This window comes from Myotis yumanensis, unplaced genomic scaffold (assembly GCF_028538775.1).
Source record: "Myotis yumanensis isolate MYYU_CA2020_CCGP unplaced genomic scaffold, mMyoYum1.0.hap1 SCAF_13, whole genome shotgun sequence".
Classification (NCBI taxonomy): Eukaryota; Metazoa; Chordata; class Mammalia; order Chiroptera; family Vespertilionidae; genus Myotis; species Myotis yumanensis.
In genome coordinates, this window is record NW_027223764.1 from 19,236,069 (window position 1) to 19,250,770 (window position 14,702).

General features: G+C 47.8%; 1 protein-coding gene across 1 annotated transcript in view; it reads right to left on the bottom strand.

Annotated features, from left to right (window-relative positions):
• Positions 1 to 4,432: 4,432 nt before the first annotated feature.
• The window catches only part of ABCC2 (ATP binding cassette subfamily C member 2), a 70,122-nt gene continuing 59,852 nt past the window's right edge, over positions 4,433 to 14,702 (bottom strand). The window contains exons 27-33 of the mRNA XM_070432539.1: positions 14,447 to 14,573; positions 12,094 to 12,195; positions 11,512 to 11,655; positions 10,630 to 10,788; positions 9,243 to 9,409; positions 5,848 to 6,042; positions 4,433 to 4,929 (exon numbers count right to left, since the gene is read on the bottom strand). Coding sequence (XP_070288640.1) covers positions 4,800 to 4,929; positions 5,848 to 6,042; positions 9,243 to 9,409; positions 10,630 to 10,788; positions 11,512 to 11,655; positions 12,094 to 12,195; positions 14,447 to 14,573 — 1,024 coding nt within the window. The 3' untranslated portion in view covers positions 4,433 to 4,799. The remainder of the gene's footprint in view (positions 4,930 to 5,847; positions 6,043 to 9,242; positions 9,410 to 10,629; positions 10,789 to 11,511; positions 11,656 to 12,093; positions 12,196 to 14,446; positions 14,574 to 14,702) is intronic.

Sequence of the window (14,702 nt, forward strand, 5' to 3'; positions counted from 1 at the left end):
CCAAAGTATAATTGGTTTAAGATAAATGTAAATAAAAATAAATGTATAATTGATTAACTAATAAATGTATCAGGCAAATATTTATAAGACTAGGAGGTATCTCTATGATGCAAACCCTGGCAAACCAGATCACAAGTGAGCAGCACATGGGGGCTAACTAACAAAGGAGCTAGCAGGCGAGGGTGTTAGCACCACGTACAGAGAGAGACGTCTGTGTCTAGAGGTACAACCAGTGCATTTGACTATCTCTACAGAGAGATACCAACAAAGTTGTTGCCCAGAGAGAACAAGTAGCTATGGGCGTAAGCAGCAGGTAAATGTCCCAACGGCTGCTGCTGCCACAGAGCCCGTCCTTCCCAGTACAGAACAGCCAATGGCTGTGATGGCAAGGACCAAGGCGACTGTCCAATCAATATGGTGACCAAGGCCTTGTTAGAGTTGAGAAAGGGGCTCTGTATTAGTCCATTTTCAAAATTCAGTAAGAACCAAACTAGTCTTATGTCATTTTTCTTTTCTTCCTGCAACTCTTATGTTTATGCTTATTTTACCTAAAAGAAACACTGCCTTACATGTACTCATTAAAATTTTTTTCTATTTTTCTAATTAGTTGATTTTCACACTGTAACAGTTAAATTCTACAGCATAACCAATTATTTGCATATAAAGTTAAAAAGGAATCCTATGAAAATGGAGTGCTTCTAATGAATTTATGCATTTTTACAATCGTTTACTTGTACCTTCAAATAGTATGAAGCCTTTTAAAAAGCAGTTTAGTGCCTAATCTATGTAGAAGTCTAAATTCATGCTTATAGTTGAATGTGGTCTTTGCTAACTAAATCTAAATTGCAGAAGTTTAGAGATTTAAATGTCGGTGTTTGTACAATATTGTTTGCTAATTTTACATAAAGACATCAGTGTGCATGTGTGATGAAATGTATTCTATTACCTACAAGAAGCAAATTTCTGCAGAGGGTATTTCAAAAGGCACTTATATGAATCTAACCTGCAAAACCATTGAGGTCTGATTGGCACATTTATTCTCCCTGTTTGTACCAATGTGTCACTGTGAAGCTACTTTATTTTGTTCAACTCTATTGCTGCATTCTTGGCAAACATTTTCCCCATTGAATTTTAAAAAGACTTTTTTGGACATTCAAAAATATGTGTGTACTTGCTATATTCAAGCCACTGAAGATAGAAAAAAACGAGTAAGAAAATATTCCTACTTTCAAGAGTGTGGCGAGCCGGCACAGCCATGGCATACCCAGCCCCAGGGCACCTTATGTGCGGTGCAGCCAGGTTCGGTGACCTTGAGAGGGGGTGGTGAAGGATTGAGAAAAGACAGACAAGAGAATGAAAGCTGGATCTGGGTGGGACGCTGTCTTCTCTGATGGAGAGCTAGTGACAGTGCCACAGACTACAAGCCATGTCTTTATTTTATAGCCAGATTCCATGAGGCAAAGTAAGAGCGTGGTCAAGATGTTTACAACATTCTTGTGGGTTTTGATCCTACTCAATTATATGCACCTGAACTCTATCAAGCCCACATCACCCAGACACCTGGGGCCACGTGTTTGGACCATAGGTTCAAGCTGACAACTACAGTTGTTGGCTCTAATTGTACTGGGAGGGCTTTGCCTTCCCAGCTGGAACTTGCACGTGGCAATGAGAGGACTGTGCTCTCTCATGAGTCCGAGGCTTGAACCTGTCCCAACACTGTAGCTGCTCTCCACAGAGAGGCTCACAGCTTAGTGAGGGAGACCCAAACAGAGAATTATCAGACAAAGTAATAAATACAGTAATAGCAAGTTAGCCGGGGAACTTAAGCAGAAAGGACGTTCTCAAATGATAGCAGGTAGCTCACTGATTCTGGGAGAGTAAGACATCCAGCTGTGGTGCTCAGCATCCCACTACAGTATCACTGGGCCCTCCTGCTGGAACCACCACCTGCTACCGCTGGACAATTGCTCTGACTGTCACAACTGCCATCATCTTTCCCAGAACAGATTTCCCTGCCTCGTGTCACCAGCATCTGAATCAAAATCTGGCACTGGCATATCTGACTAATGGAACCTAGTCACATGACTGCACCCTGATCTCCCACCAAGAATCTTTAGTTGGGGAAGTTCCCAAGCATAGAACTGAGGTTCAGATGCTAACCTGCCGTAAAGATTGAAAATCTACTACAGCACTGACGCTGGCTTGGAGGTGTAAGAGGAGAGAGTCAGGGAAGGCTCTTTGGAGAAGATGACCTCTTAGTTGAGTCTTAATTAAAGGTAACCAGGGTATTCCAAGCAGAAGGGATAGATAAACAGAAAGCTAGAATCAAAAGGTGAGTGTGTGGCCCAGCCAGCGTGGCTCAGTGGTTGAGCATCAACCTATTGACCAGGAGGGTCATGGTTTGATTCCCAGCCAGGGCCCGGGTTGTGGGCTCGAACCCCAGTATGGTGCGTGCAGGTGGCAGCCAGTCAATGATTTTCTCTCAGGATTGATGTTTCTATCTCTCCCTCTCCCTTCCTCTCTGAAATAAGTTTTGTTAAAGGTGTGTGTGTGTGTGTGTGTGTGTGTGTGTGTGTGTGAAAATAAAACCATTTTAATGTTGCTGGAGCTTAACATGAGATATGAGAGTTAGAAGAAATGAGATTGGATCAGATGTTAGGGAGCTTCATTATAGCATAATAAGGAATTTTAATTTTACTCTGGATTGCCATTGAATGAAGGGATCAGTTTTGCATGTTTGACCACTGGTAGCCATGGGTGGATATGTTTGAGAAAAACAATAGAGGAAGTAGGGGTACCTATGCCGTCAGTCCAGGTTAGATGCAAAGAGAACCTGAATGATGATGGAAGTGATGGGGATAGAGAAACAAAACTGGGAAGGCCTGGTGGCTGATGTGATTGGAAAAGGAAAAATTAAGAGTGATGGGAATAAACCCCACCATGAAGGTCCAGGGGAGGAGCTGCCCTTGGACATTTGTGAACCACAGCTGGCTCTTGCACAGGATGGTGATCTGAAGTCACACAGACAGTAGAGTTCGAGGCTCCTTAGGGGAGAATTTAATTCAAAGAAGTTCTGGGAAATGCTCCCAGGTGACAGCTCAGGCCTCAAAGGATGTCCACAGAGAAAATGCTAGAGAGTGAGCAGTTCATTGTAAAAACTCACAAGGCACACAAGGAAATAAAGCACCATGGATGAGAACCAGCAGAGACCTCACATTGAAACCTCAGTATTAACCAGGGAAATACAAATTAAAACCTCACCGAGGTACCAATTCATTTTCATCAGGTTGACAAAATGTTTTAAATTGGCATTGCCAGTTTGGCATCTATACTAATAATAGAGGAATATGCAAATTGTCCAGGATGCCGTCACAGTAACAGTAACGACCGAACAGCAGGCTGGAAGGCTGTGTGGGGCAACAAGGCCGGCAGGGGGGTTAGTGAGGGACACCCAAACAACTGAACAGCAGGCTGCATGGGGCAACCAGGATGGCAGTGGGGGCAGTTGGGGGCAGCCAGGCCAGCAAAGGGGCAATTGGGGGTGACCAGCTCGGCAGGGGGGCACAGGGGGCAGTTGGGGGCGACCAGGCTGATGGGGGGGGGGGGGCAGTTGAGGGCAACCAGGCTGGCAGGGGGGCAGTTGAGGGTGACCAGGCCGGCAGGGGGGGGGGGGGTGGTTAGGGGCAACCAGGCCGGCACAGGGGGCAGTTGAGGGTGACCAGGCCAGTGGGGGGGGCAGTTGGCGGTGACCAGGCCAGCAGAGGGGGGCAGTTGGGGGTGACCAGGCCAGCAGGGGGGGCAGTAAGGGGTGACCAGGCCGGCAGGGGGTGGGGGCAGTTGGAGGCTACCAGGCCAGCAGGGGGGAGCAGTTAGGGGCAATCAGGCTGGCAGGCAGAGATGGTTAGGGGTGATCAGGCTGGCAGGGGAGGCAGTTAGGGGCAATCAGGCAGGAAGGCAGGCAGATGAGCAGTTAGGAGCCAGTGGTTCCGGATTGTGAGAGGAATGTCTGACTGCCAATTTATTTCCTAAACCGGCAGTCGGACATCCCCTGAGGGGTCCCGGATTGGACAGGGTGCAGACTGGGCTGAAGGGACCACCCCCCCCCCCGCCACCCCCCCCCCCCTTAACAAATTTTGTGCACTGGGCCTCTAGTTACCTAATATATGCATGTATACTCCCTATTCCTACATTATACCCTAAAAAGTCTTGCACATGTATGTCAGGAATTATATATCAGAATGTTTATAATAGTAGCATTCATCACAGGAAAAAAACAACAACCACCACCCTAGAAATAACCCTACTGCTGAGGAACATTAAAATGGATAAACTGTGGCAGTGAGAACAAACTAACCCCACAATGGGCATCAACGTGGCTAAATCCCAAAAGTAACATTGAAGAAAAGTCATAGAAGAATGCAGGCGGTATGAGTCAGGCCATTTGCAGACGTTTCTTAAAAGTTGCATATGTTTCTTAAAAGGTACATACACATTGTTTAAAGATACATACAAAGTGATAAAACTAAAATGGAAAACGAGGGGATAATTATTATGAGATTCAGGACAGTGGTATCTCTGGGGGTAGGCAGCAGGCTAGCAAAGGGGCCATCAGAGGATTCTGACGTAGCTGGTGATATTCATTTCCTTAACCTGGGGAGTGGGTACACGGGTATGCACTTCTGATCCTTCTTTAAAACGTACATTTTACACACACTCCTCAATGTGTGGTACAGTTCCCCAAAATAAAATTAAATAAGGAATGATCCTTCTAGTCCTTCTCTAAGCCACGGGACCTGCTGTCAGAGGGCGGTGCTGTTCACATTCTCAATGCCAGCTTCTTTGGCCATAAAATAAAAGGGGCCAGGTTTTGCCAGCAGCTCTTCGGGGCTGCCAAACTCGACAATCTTCCCGTTGTCTAGGACCATTACCCTGAAACAAAGAGGAAGGAAAGGCAAGCCTTAGAAAGCAGCATCTCAAATCTTGGCGTTGGTAAGAACAACCAGCACTAAGTCACGGTAAAATCATTCAGACCAGGCTACAAAGCAGAGTGGGTGAAGGGACCCCAGTATCTGCAGCAACACGGATGAATTCCATACAGATGCTGAGCTGGAAGGATATGCTTCGTCTGAGTCCATGTACATCCACTTTTTTAAAAAAGACACACATTGTTTAAGGGAGCCTGTCCTGCCCACTGCCTAAGAGGACTGACATTTCCCCGTTTTGAATGTCATCGTCAGAGGAACAAGCTGTTTACAGGGGTAGCCGCTGAGACCTTCAGTCGGAAGGTCTGTGGTCAGTGTCTGCCACTCATGGCTTGAGCCTCCACCTCCCTGTACTCGGTTATGGTTGTACACAGTTTTCCATTTTTCCTCAAGGCACTTTCCTTAACCCTGTTGGCTTTTTCATTAGCTTGATGTATAATTTTGGGCAAATTACTTGAAATCTCTCAGCCTCTGTTTCTTCATCAGTAAAATGATGGTAGTTAATCCTTCTGCTGTAAGAAATCTCACAGCTGATGCTATTACTTTAAATAAATAAATAAATATATATATATATATATATATTTTTTTTTTACTGATTTTACAGAGGAAGGGAGAGAGACATAGAAACATCAATGATGGGAGAGTATCATTGATTGGCTGCCTCCAGCAGGACCCACACAGGGGATTGAGCCAGCAACCTGAGGATGTGCCCTGACGGGGAATCGAAGTGTGACCTCCTGGTTCCTAGGTCAATGCTCAACCACTGAGCCACACCAGCTAGGCTGATGCTATTACTGTTGACAAAGGGTTAAGCCGGGTCTATCAAACTCTGCCCTCCCCTTCCCCACCCCCCACACACACTCACTTGTCACTGTCCATGATGGTGTGCAGCCTGTGGGCAATGGTGATCGCCGTGCAGTGGGAGAACTCCTTTCGGATGGTTATCTGGATGAGCTGATCTGTCTCTAGATCTACTGCAGCGGTGGCCTCATCCATGATCAGAATCTTGGATTTCCGAAGCAGAGCCCGGGCCAGGCACAGTAGCTGCTTCTGCCCAATGCTGCAGCCAATGGTAGAAATCAAGCATTAGCCCCAGGACCAAGGACTAACCTGGGAAGGGATGTGGGGGCCGATCAGACTTTGCAAAGCCACATTCCTAAATCCCCTCCGAATGCCTCAGCCAAACTTCCCCACTCAATTAGAAGGCCCACCACACGTACTTAATTAAAATGTCACTTTTGTGGGCCCCACACCTCTCAATCAGAATGGGGAGGAGCCAGGGAACGTGTATTTTTAATAAGCACCCCAGGTAAGATTTCCATGTTTGACAAGTTTGGGAAATACTAGCTCAGGAATAGTGCTTTGCATTTGGCTACAGGGATGTCCCAGTACACCAACAACAATTCCAAAAAAAGAGATGGGTGCCCCAAGTTCATTTCAGCAGTGTTTGACCTGACGCCATTTACTAGTAGATAAGGTGACATCTCGCCAGAATGCCCCAGTGGCATTTCTCAGTGGCCTTAGCAAATCCATTCGTTATTTTAATGTGTAATTCTAGTCTCAAAGCTAATTATTTGTTCAAGGCCTTCTGCCTTGATTAGAGACGTAGCTCTCTAATGAACATGATGTCTTGGTGTGAGATGCAATGTATGTGGAACTCGAATATGCTTGTAAAATGCAAATCGCTTTAATTTGCGAAGAGCCGGTAATGAAGACTGGACCTCTTAGTCGTATAAAGAAGCTTTGGGAAATGATGTGGAGGAAATATTCAGTAGTTCGCTAATTGCTCTTTCCTGCTGTGGCCATTAGGGAGCATATTAAGCAGAGGGTGGCTAGACTAAAAGCTCTGTAATTCTCTGAGAAAATTTCCTGCAGGAGATGAGAAGTCACCCAAGATGAACTTTCAGTTTTTTTTCTGTAAAAACAGAGGCAACTGCAATTTCCTTAACTTGTACCAAACCCCCCCCCCCCCCCCCCCCCGCCTGGTACAGCTGGGCTTCACGTCACAGGCCCAGGCACCACTCTGGCTCCGCAGTCTCTCTCTCCAAGCTGATGGATCTCCGATCTCTGATCACTCATCAAAGGAATTTAAGTTTCAACACCTCCAAACCAGGTCTGAAATCAAGGCACCGGTGATGTTATTTAAGTGTCCCCCAGCGTGGATAGAGAAGGATGGTTCTTAAAAACCGAAAGTATCAAGCTCACCCCTCCCCACCCTGCCAGCGGGTCCCACATGGCTCCATGTGTCTGCAGTGTCTGCAGCATTCACTGCCTGGCCTTTACTCGGACAGGCCTGTCTTCTCCATGAAGCTGTAAGCACTAGGAGGCCGGGGGTGTGTCTGTGTCATCTTCCTCTGTGTCTGCAGTGCCTGCATGTACTAGCTGCCCAATGTATATTTGTTGACTGAATGTTTGAATGGCCTATTTCACAGGCCTAAAGGCCCACTTAAGTCCTGCTAGTGCCTCGCTCTGTTGCTGAGGACAAGCAAACATGATGCCTTCTACATCAAAGCTTACAAGTGTCACCTGGGCCCCTGATTCAGCTGGTCTGGGCTGCAGTCTAGGCATTGAGATTTTTTTAAAATATATTTTTTTATTGATTTTTACAGAGAGGAAGGGAGAAGGATAGAGAGTTAGAAACATCGATGAGAGAGAAACATTGATCAGCTGCCATCTGCACACTCCCTACTGGGGATCTAGCCTGCAACCAAGGTACATGCCCTAGATCAGAATCGAACCCAGGACTCTTAAGTCCAAGGGCTGACACTCTATCCACTGAACCAAGCCAGTTAGGACTTTTTATTTTTTTAAAGATTACTAAGTGATTCTAGTCTGCATCATGGTTAAGAATCAATGCTCTTGCCCTGGCCTAGCCAGTTTGGCTCCGTGGATAGACCATCAGCCTGTGGACTGAAAAGTCCTGGGTTTGATTCTGGCCAAGGGTGTGTACCTCAGTTGCAGGCTGGATCCCCAGCCCGGGTCTGGGCACAGGAGGGAGGAAACCAATCGATGTGTCTCTCTCACATCGATGTTCTCTCTGTCTCTCCTCCTCCCTTTCTCTCTCTCTCTCTTTCTCAAAAAAAAAAAAAAAATCAATAGAAAAATATCCTCAGGTGAGGATTAACAACAAAAAGAATTAATGCCCTTGCCCTGGCCAGTGTGGCTCGATTGCTTGGGCATCATCCCATGCACCAAAAGGTTACTGGTTGAATTGCCAGTCAGGGCACGTGCCCAGGTTGCAGGCTCTATCCCCAGTAGGGGGCGTGCAGGAGGCAGCCGATTGATGCTTCTCACATCGATGTTTCTCTCCCTCTCTCCCTCTCCCATCTTCTCTCTCTAAAATTCAATAAAATGTTTTAAAAATCAATGCTCTAGTCATTGTTTCTCAAACTGTAATATACACAAAAAATCAGCTGGGGATCTTACTAAAATGCAGACTCAGGTCAACAACCTGCTTTTCTAACAAGTTCACAGGTGAAGCCAGAGTTGCTGATGCACTAATTGAGTTACTGAGCATCCCTTCTCTTTGAGCTACACCTGCTAATGGTCCATGCCCAGCCCAGCATTCTGAAGGCACCTGGGACTGCAGCAAGGAGTACCTCTGAGCAGCGGGCTGTGGCTGAGGGCTGGCCTTCAGTGTGTATGTGTGGGGGAAACCCAACTTTCACAGGGAAAATGCCAGGACAGCTTCTTGAAGACATAGTGAAGGCCAGAAGTATGAAGTGTCAGCATATACAGACAGTCTCTGGAGAGGTGAGGAGAACAGGGAAGCTGAGTCTCTCTGCTGGTTTGAGGTGTTTCAGGTCCCCCCCCAAACTCTGCGGATGCCAGTCCCCGTCATCCGCATGCCTTTCGACCAGTGCTGCTCAAACTGGGAGGCCCACAGCAACCCCCGGGGAGCCTTTGGAACTCCCACGACCAGTCTACACCTCGTGCCATGAAATCAGGCTTCCTGGGTTGGACCAGGCGTCAGGACCGCTTCCATCCTGATTGCAGCGAGCAGCTGAGAGCAAACCCTCCCCCACGGGGACCTGTAGGCTCACTTTGTGAAATGTCTCGTGAGGGCAACATTCCAACCAAGGTTTTCACGAGTTTCACACCTATTCTCTCACGTCATTTTCACAACCGGTTCTCTTTACCCATTCGGAACTAGACCTGGAGGTGCCCATCCAGGATCCAGGCACCTCTGGCTCAAGGAACAACGGAGTCCTTCCCCTGGCTCCTCTCAGTGCCTGTGGGAAGTGGGTTAGGAAGCATTACCTTAGGTTGTCACCAGCCTCTGCCAGCTCGTGGGACAAGCCAAGTGGCAGGTTGGCCACAAAGGATTTGAGGTGAACCAGCTCCAGGGCCTTCCAAACCTCCTCATCTGAGTAGCTGTTGAAAGGGTCTAGATTCACCCGCAGGCTTCCAGAGAACAGGATGGGATCCTGCAAGTCAAGGGATGAAGGGGCTGCTGGGGCAAATGACAGGAAAGGACTAGCCATCCTTGTGGCCAGGAGAAAGCAGACAGGATAGGACGGGCCTGGCAGGGAAAGCTGGTTCGCGGCCAGGATTTTCTAAGGTTTCCCACTGAAGGTTTCGAGTGGCTGCCAGCGGGGAGCTGAGCACAGGAGTAGGAGGAGTCCTTCGTTTGTTTTTTGTTGTTTTGCTTTTCATTCTGAGATGCATTTATGAATTTCCAAAATTGCCTCAGCACCTCTTTAAAAAGTAAAAAGAACCTCCCACACCCCCAAATAGAGACTCATGGTGTGGAGGGGGAGGGATCGAGGGCGGTGCAGTCCCGGGGGGAGAATTTATGAGGCCTTTGGAGAGGCTGGAGGAGAGAGTGCATGAAACTGAGCAAACAGCAGACACACCAAACCCACCCCGAAGCCTGGCTGAGTGAGCAGAGGACCCACACACCACCCAGAGGCCCCAGGGCAGTCCTTTTTGGTGGGGTCCAGAGAGCAAGCCCAGGGGGAGCGTTTCTTGCTGATGCACTGAGTGTGGGCTTGCTGACAGAAATCTGCAGCAAACTCCCTCCCCTATCTGCTAACCATATCAAATGGGGAATATAAAGCTTAATGGTTTCAAGCTTCAGTGGCGAAACTGCTAATGCTGATTGCAAAGGGTCTTGCAAACCGTGATGGGCTATAGAAAAGCTAAATAATCATCTGCTTTCTTTGACTCCTGTTGTGTTGCTGCCACCTACTGACTGGATACTGGCAGCCACACAAGCATATTAGCAAAAACACGCAGAACTTATTTTTGTAAGTTCTGGAAACAGTGTGTCTTAGGGAACTAGCTCAGATGCCCCCGGTAGACTGCAGAAAAGGCACTGCTAATTGAATCTACATCAAGAAGAAGATGCACAGCCCCGGTCGTGTGGTTCAGTGGTTGACCGTCGACCTATGAACCAGAGGGTCACGGTTCAATTCCAGACCAGGGCACATGCCCAGGTTGAGGGCTGGATCTCCAGTAGGGGGCGTGCAGGAGGTAGCCAATCAATGATTCTCTCTCATTGTTGATGTGTCTCTCTCTCTTCCCTCCCTCCCTCTCTGAAGCCTCCCTCTCTGAAGCACACGTTTCCTGTACCTGTCCCCTCCCCTATCCCCCCCCCCCCCCCCCCCCCCCCCGCAAGTGGGGCAGAGTAAGTTCTAGAGCTCACCTGGGGGATGATGGTCAGTTTCTCTCGGAGGTCATGGAGCCCAATGGAAGCGATATCTACCCCATCAATGATGATCTGGCCACCGGAAGCCTCTAGGATTCTGAAGAGGCTGTTTGTCAGGGACGACTTCCCAGCTCCTGTCCTGCCCACCACACCAATCTGTAAAGAGATCCTTTGCAGTTAGTTCACCATATAATTCATGGTGGATAAACATTTAGCCTGGGGCGGGTGGAGAGAGGAGGAGAAGAGGGCTGTTCCATCCCACCTCCTAAATGTGCTTGCTGAGAACTACAGTGATTGTTGGAAATGGACACATCAGCAGCTGTACTACAATTACTATTGGAAGGACTGGGCCTGCCATCAGCTGAGAACTAGACCCTGACCTGGACCTCAGCATTCGTCCCCAGATATTTTCTGGCCCTACATCAGACCCCAAGTCCTCAGAGAACAAGGACACCCAACGAGGGTGCAGGACTTTGCCAACCAGAAGGAGAACTAGGCTGTTCTCTCTACAGGGAGAACCTCCACACTGTTGTTCTTACCAGTTCTTCCCCCAAGCCATGTGTTTCCTGACCTCCTCTGCCCGCCCCAGCCCTTTCAGGAAATGAGCCCTCCTCAGCTACCGGAGAAGCAGCGCGGGCAAGGGGGCAGGGCAGGACTGAGCAGAAAGCCCTTACAGCCCAGTAAGTCTAATGGATCCCATGTGGATATCCTGCCCTCTGGTGGTGGCACTGTGTCCTTACATTTCCCCAGGAGAAAGTGCCCCCATCCTGTCACTCCACCAAACGATGACAGCCCAGAGCCCGAGTGGTCACCACCTCGTGTCCAACAGTCCTCTCATCACAAGGACTCACATCTAGGCCTTTCTTCAGCTCCACCTACCTTCTCCTGGCTCCTGATGTCACAAGTGATCCCTTTCAGTACCAGATCCAGCTCAGGCCGGTACCGTACTTGGTAGTTGTTAAACTGAATCTCCCCTTTGCTGGGCCAACCTGCTGGAGGCCTCTTCTCAGTCACCCAGGGTGCCTGGCAGGGAGACAGGAGGAGGAGCGCCTTACATGGAGCCAGCTCGCTGAACAGCGCCCGTGGGACTCAAGTCGCAGAGCAGTAGAAAGGTAGCCGTGTCCCAGCCACCGGGGGCATCTGCATTCAATAGACTGAACTAGACCGGGACTTCCAGAGGTTCCTACCGTATTCAATCAAAGAAACCCTATCCCACAGGTTTGCTCGGTGGACCTCCAGAGTGAAGCCACCATTCAACGTGGTGCCTTCCAAGACCTGACTTCCCCCAAACCATTTCCTATTCTAAGTTTCAGGAAATTGGGCCATTTGAGTTAGAAAAGGGGAAACTTTTAGGAGGACCTTTATAGCCACCACATCTTCTAGGCCAGGAGAAGATGCTCTCTCAAGGGACCCACACCTTTTTCTTTGCCTTGTCCTTGGGTTCCTCTAATGCCCTCTTACCTCATTTTCCACATTTATGTACTCATTTATTCGCTCAACAGCCACAATGTTGGTCTCGACTTCTGACGTCATCCTCACTAGCCAGTTTAAGGTTTGTGTGATCTACAGAAAAACCAGAAGACCAAAGATCACTTCAGGCTCAGAAACTAACGTAACTCGTCAAACCACAAGGTCAATCCAGTGCCTACTTTGCACCCAGCATTATGCCGAGCTCTACGAGAGAGCAAGGGGCGTGTAAGTACCAATGTTCACCTCTTTGGGGGGGAATGGAGACCAGTGTATCAAATGGCTGGAGGACAACTGTGTGGTGCTCACATGAAAGGGTGTCTGGGCTGACTTTGGGCTACAACTGGGGCTAGAGAAGCTGGCTTTGGTGGAGTGGGACCAACCCTTGGCCCTCTTTTTTTAAAAATATATTTTATTGATTTTTTACAGAGAGGAAGGGAGAGGGATAGAGAGTTAGAAACATTGATGAGAGAGAAACATCGATCAGCTGCCTCCTGCACACCTCCTGCTGGGTATGTGCCCGCAACCAAGGTACATGCCCTTGACTAGAATTGAACCTGGGACCCTTCAGTCCGCAGGCCGTCGCTCTATCCACTGAGCCAAACCGGTTAGGGCAACACTTGGCCCTCCTGTCTGTAAGCCTACTGTTCTTTGTGGGAAGGGTGGTGGGCCTTCTGCAAATGGGGAAGCATACGAAAAGAAACAAGGGCCCGATCAGCGTGGCTCAGTGGTTGAGAGTCGGCTTATGAATCAGGAGGTCACGGTTTGATTCCCAGTCAGGACACATGTTCAGGTTGCAGGCTCGAACCCCAGTGTGGGGCGTGCAGGAGGCAGCCAATCGATAATTCTCTCTCATCATTGATGTTTCTATCTCTCTCCCTCTCTGTTCCTCTCTGAAATCAATAAAAACATGTTTTAAAAAAAGAAAAGACACAAGGTAGGAAAAGGCCTTCCAAAAAGCTGCTGCTTCTCTCTGCTCTCAATTAACAACAACTCCATTGAGAACCCATCCCTCAAGGTGGGACATCCACATGGATCCTCACCCTCCTTTACCAGAGTAACCTCCAGGTGCCTTCCTGCCATTACAGAGATGTATCTAACCACCAGTAAGAGGGTTGTCATGATCCAGGCCAGTCTAGAGGCTGGGGAATCTGTAGATTACTCATATGCAGGCTTCATTCAGGCAAAGACTCGAACTAGGGTGTTTCTATTGAGTGAATGGTGGTTAGAGAGGAGAGCACGGGGTCATGGGGACTGAGATTAACCGCTTTGTGTAGGCTGAACCACATGAAACTGTTGATATTGAATGCTTATGCTTTGGTTCAGTACAAAAATTCTCTAATTCCTTGCCCCATCTCTCCTGGGTTATTAAGCCTAGAAATCGATGGAGGAAGAAGCAGTGGCACAAACCGAGTGACATTCTGGTGAACAACAGGGTCCCTTTGGGTGCCCGCTGTGACCACCTTGGGCCTCATTAACTTCTACTGAAGACAGAACCAAGTAGAGTGTGCTGGTAGCTATGCAAACCTCCGGTATATTAGTTCAAAGAGATACCATGAGGGATGGCCCAATGACTCATTAAATGAGTATCACTTATTGAATATTTACTGTAGTGCCAACCACTGTCTTAGGTGCTAGGAAATAATATCTTAACATTTATCCCCTAGCCACCCTGGGGATGCAATAGATAGTTTTATTGGGCTCTCTGTTCTTTATTAGAATTACCTTCAATTATTCTGTGATCTAAGAAAAACAATCATAGAAGTTATTTGTTCAAAAGACTTTCTGGTTACTGCTATATTATGGAAAAGAAACTAAGTTACTCTCTCTCTTTTGACTAGAATCAAGCAAAGAGGCAAAGAGACAAGGAACTATTCGGTTGAATCATATGAAATTGCTTTCTTAACTCCCAAGGGCAACAACATTTATGTCCAGATGACACTGAAACCTATTTTGAAAGCATGAAGAGCATGTCCATGGGTGACACAGTTAGTAAGAGACGGAGCCAGGGTTTGAACCTCAGTCTCCCCTAGTGCCTCTGGATCTAGAAAAGAATCAGAGCATGGACCTCATGGCATACTCTAGACCAGGTGTGGGCAAACTTTTTGACTTGAGGGCCACAATGGGTTCTTAAACTGGACCGGAGGGCCGGAACAAAAGCATGGATGGAGTGTTTGTGTGAACTAATATAAATTCAAAGTAAACATCATTACATAAAAGGGTACTGTCTTTTTTTTTTTTTTAGTTTTATTCATTTCAAACGGGCGGTAGTTTGCCCACGGCTGCTCTAGACACAACTTAAGAATAAGTGCACTAATTTAACCAAACTCCCAACCTTCAGACTCACATTGAGTGCATTGGACAGAACAAAGCCCACAACTTCCCCGCTTAGGTTAATTTTGAAAATAACTATCATCAAGGATGAAAAGAAGACAATCAGGTTCCCAACCAGCTCCAGACGAACTGCAAGCCACCTGTGGGACAACAGAACCAGAGAGGGGTGTTACCGAGAGGTATCTACTTTCTTACCTTACCTAGCAGCATAGATGTTTCTAGAACATTCTCAGGGGGCTCAGGTTGGTAGAATGGTGTTCTTAGCAGGT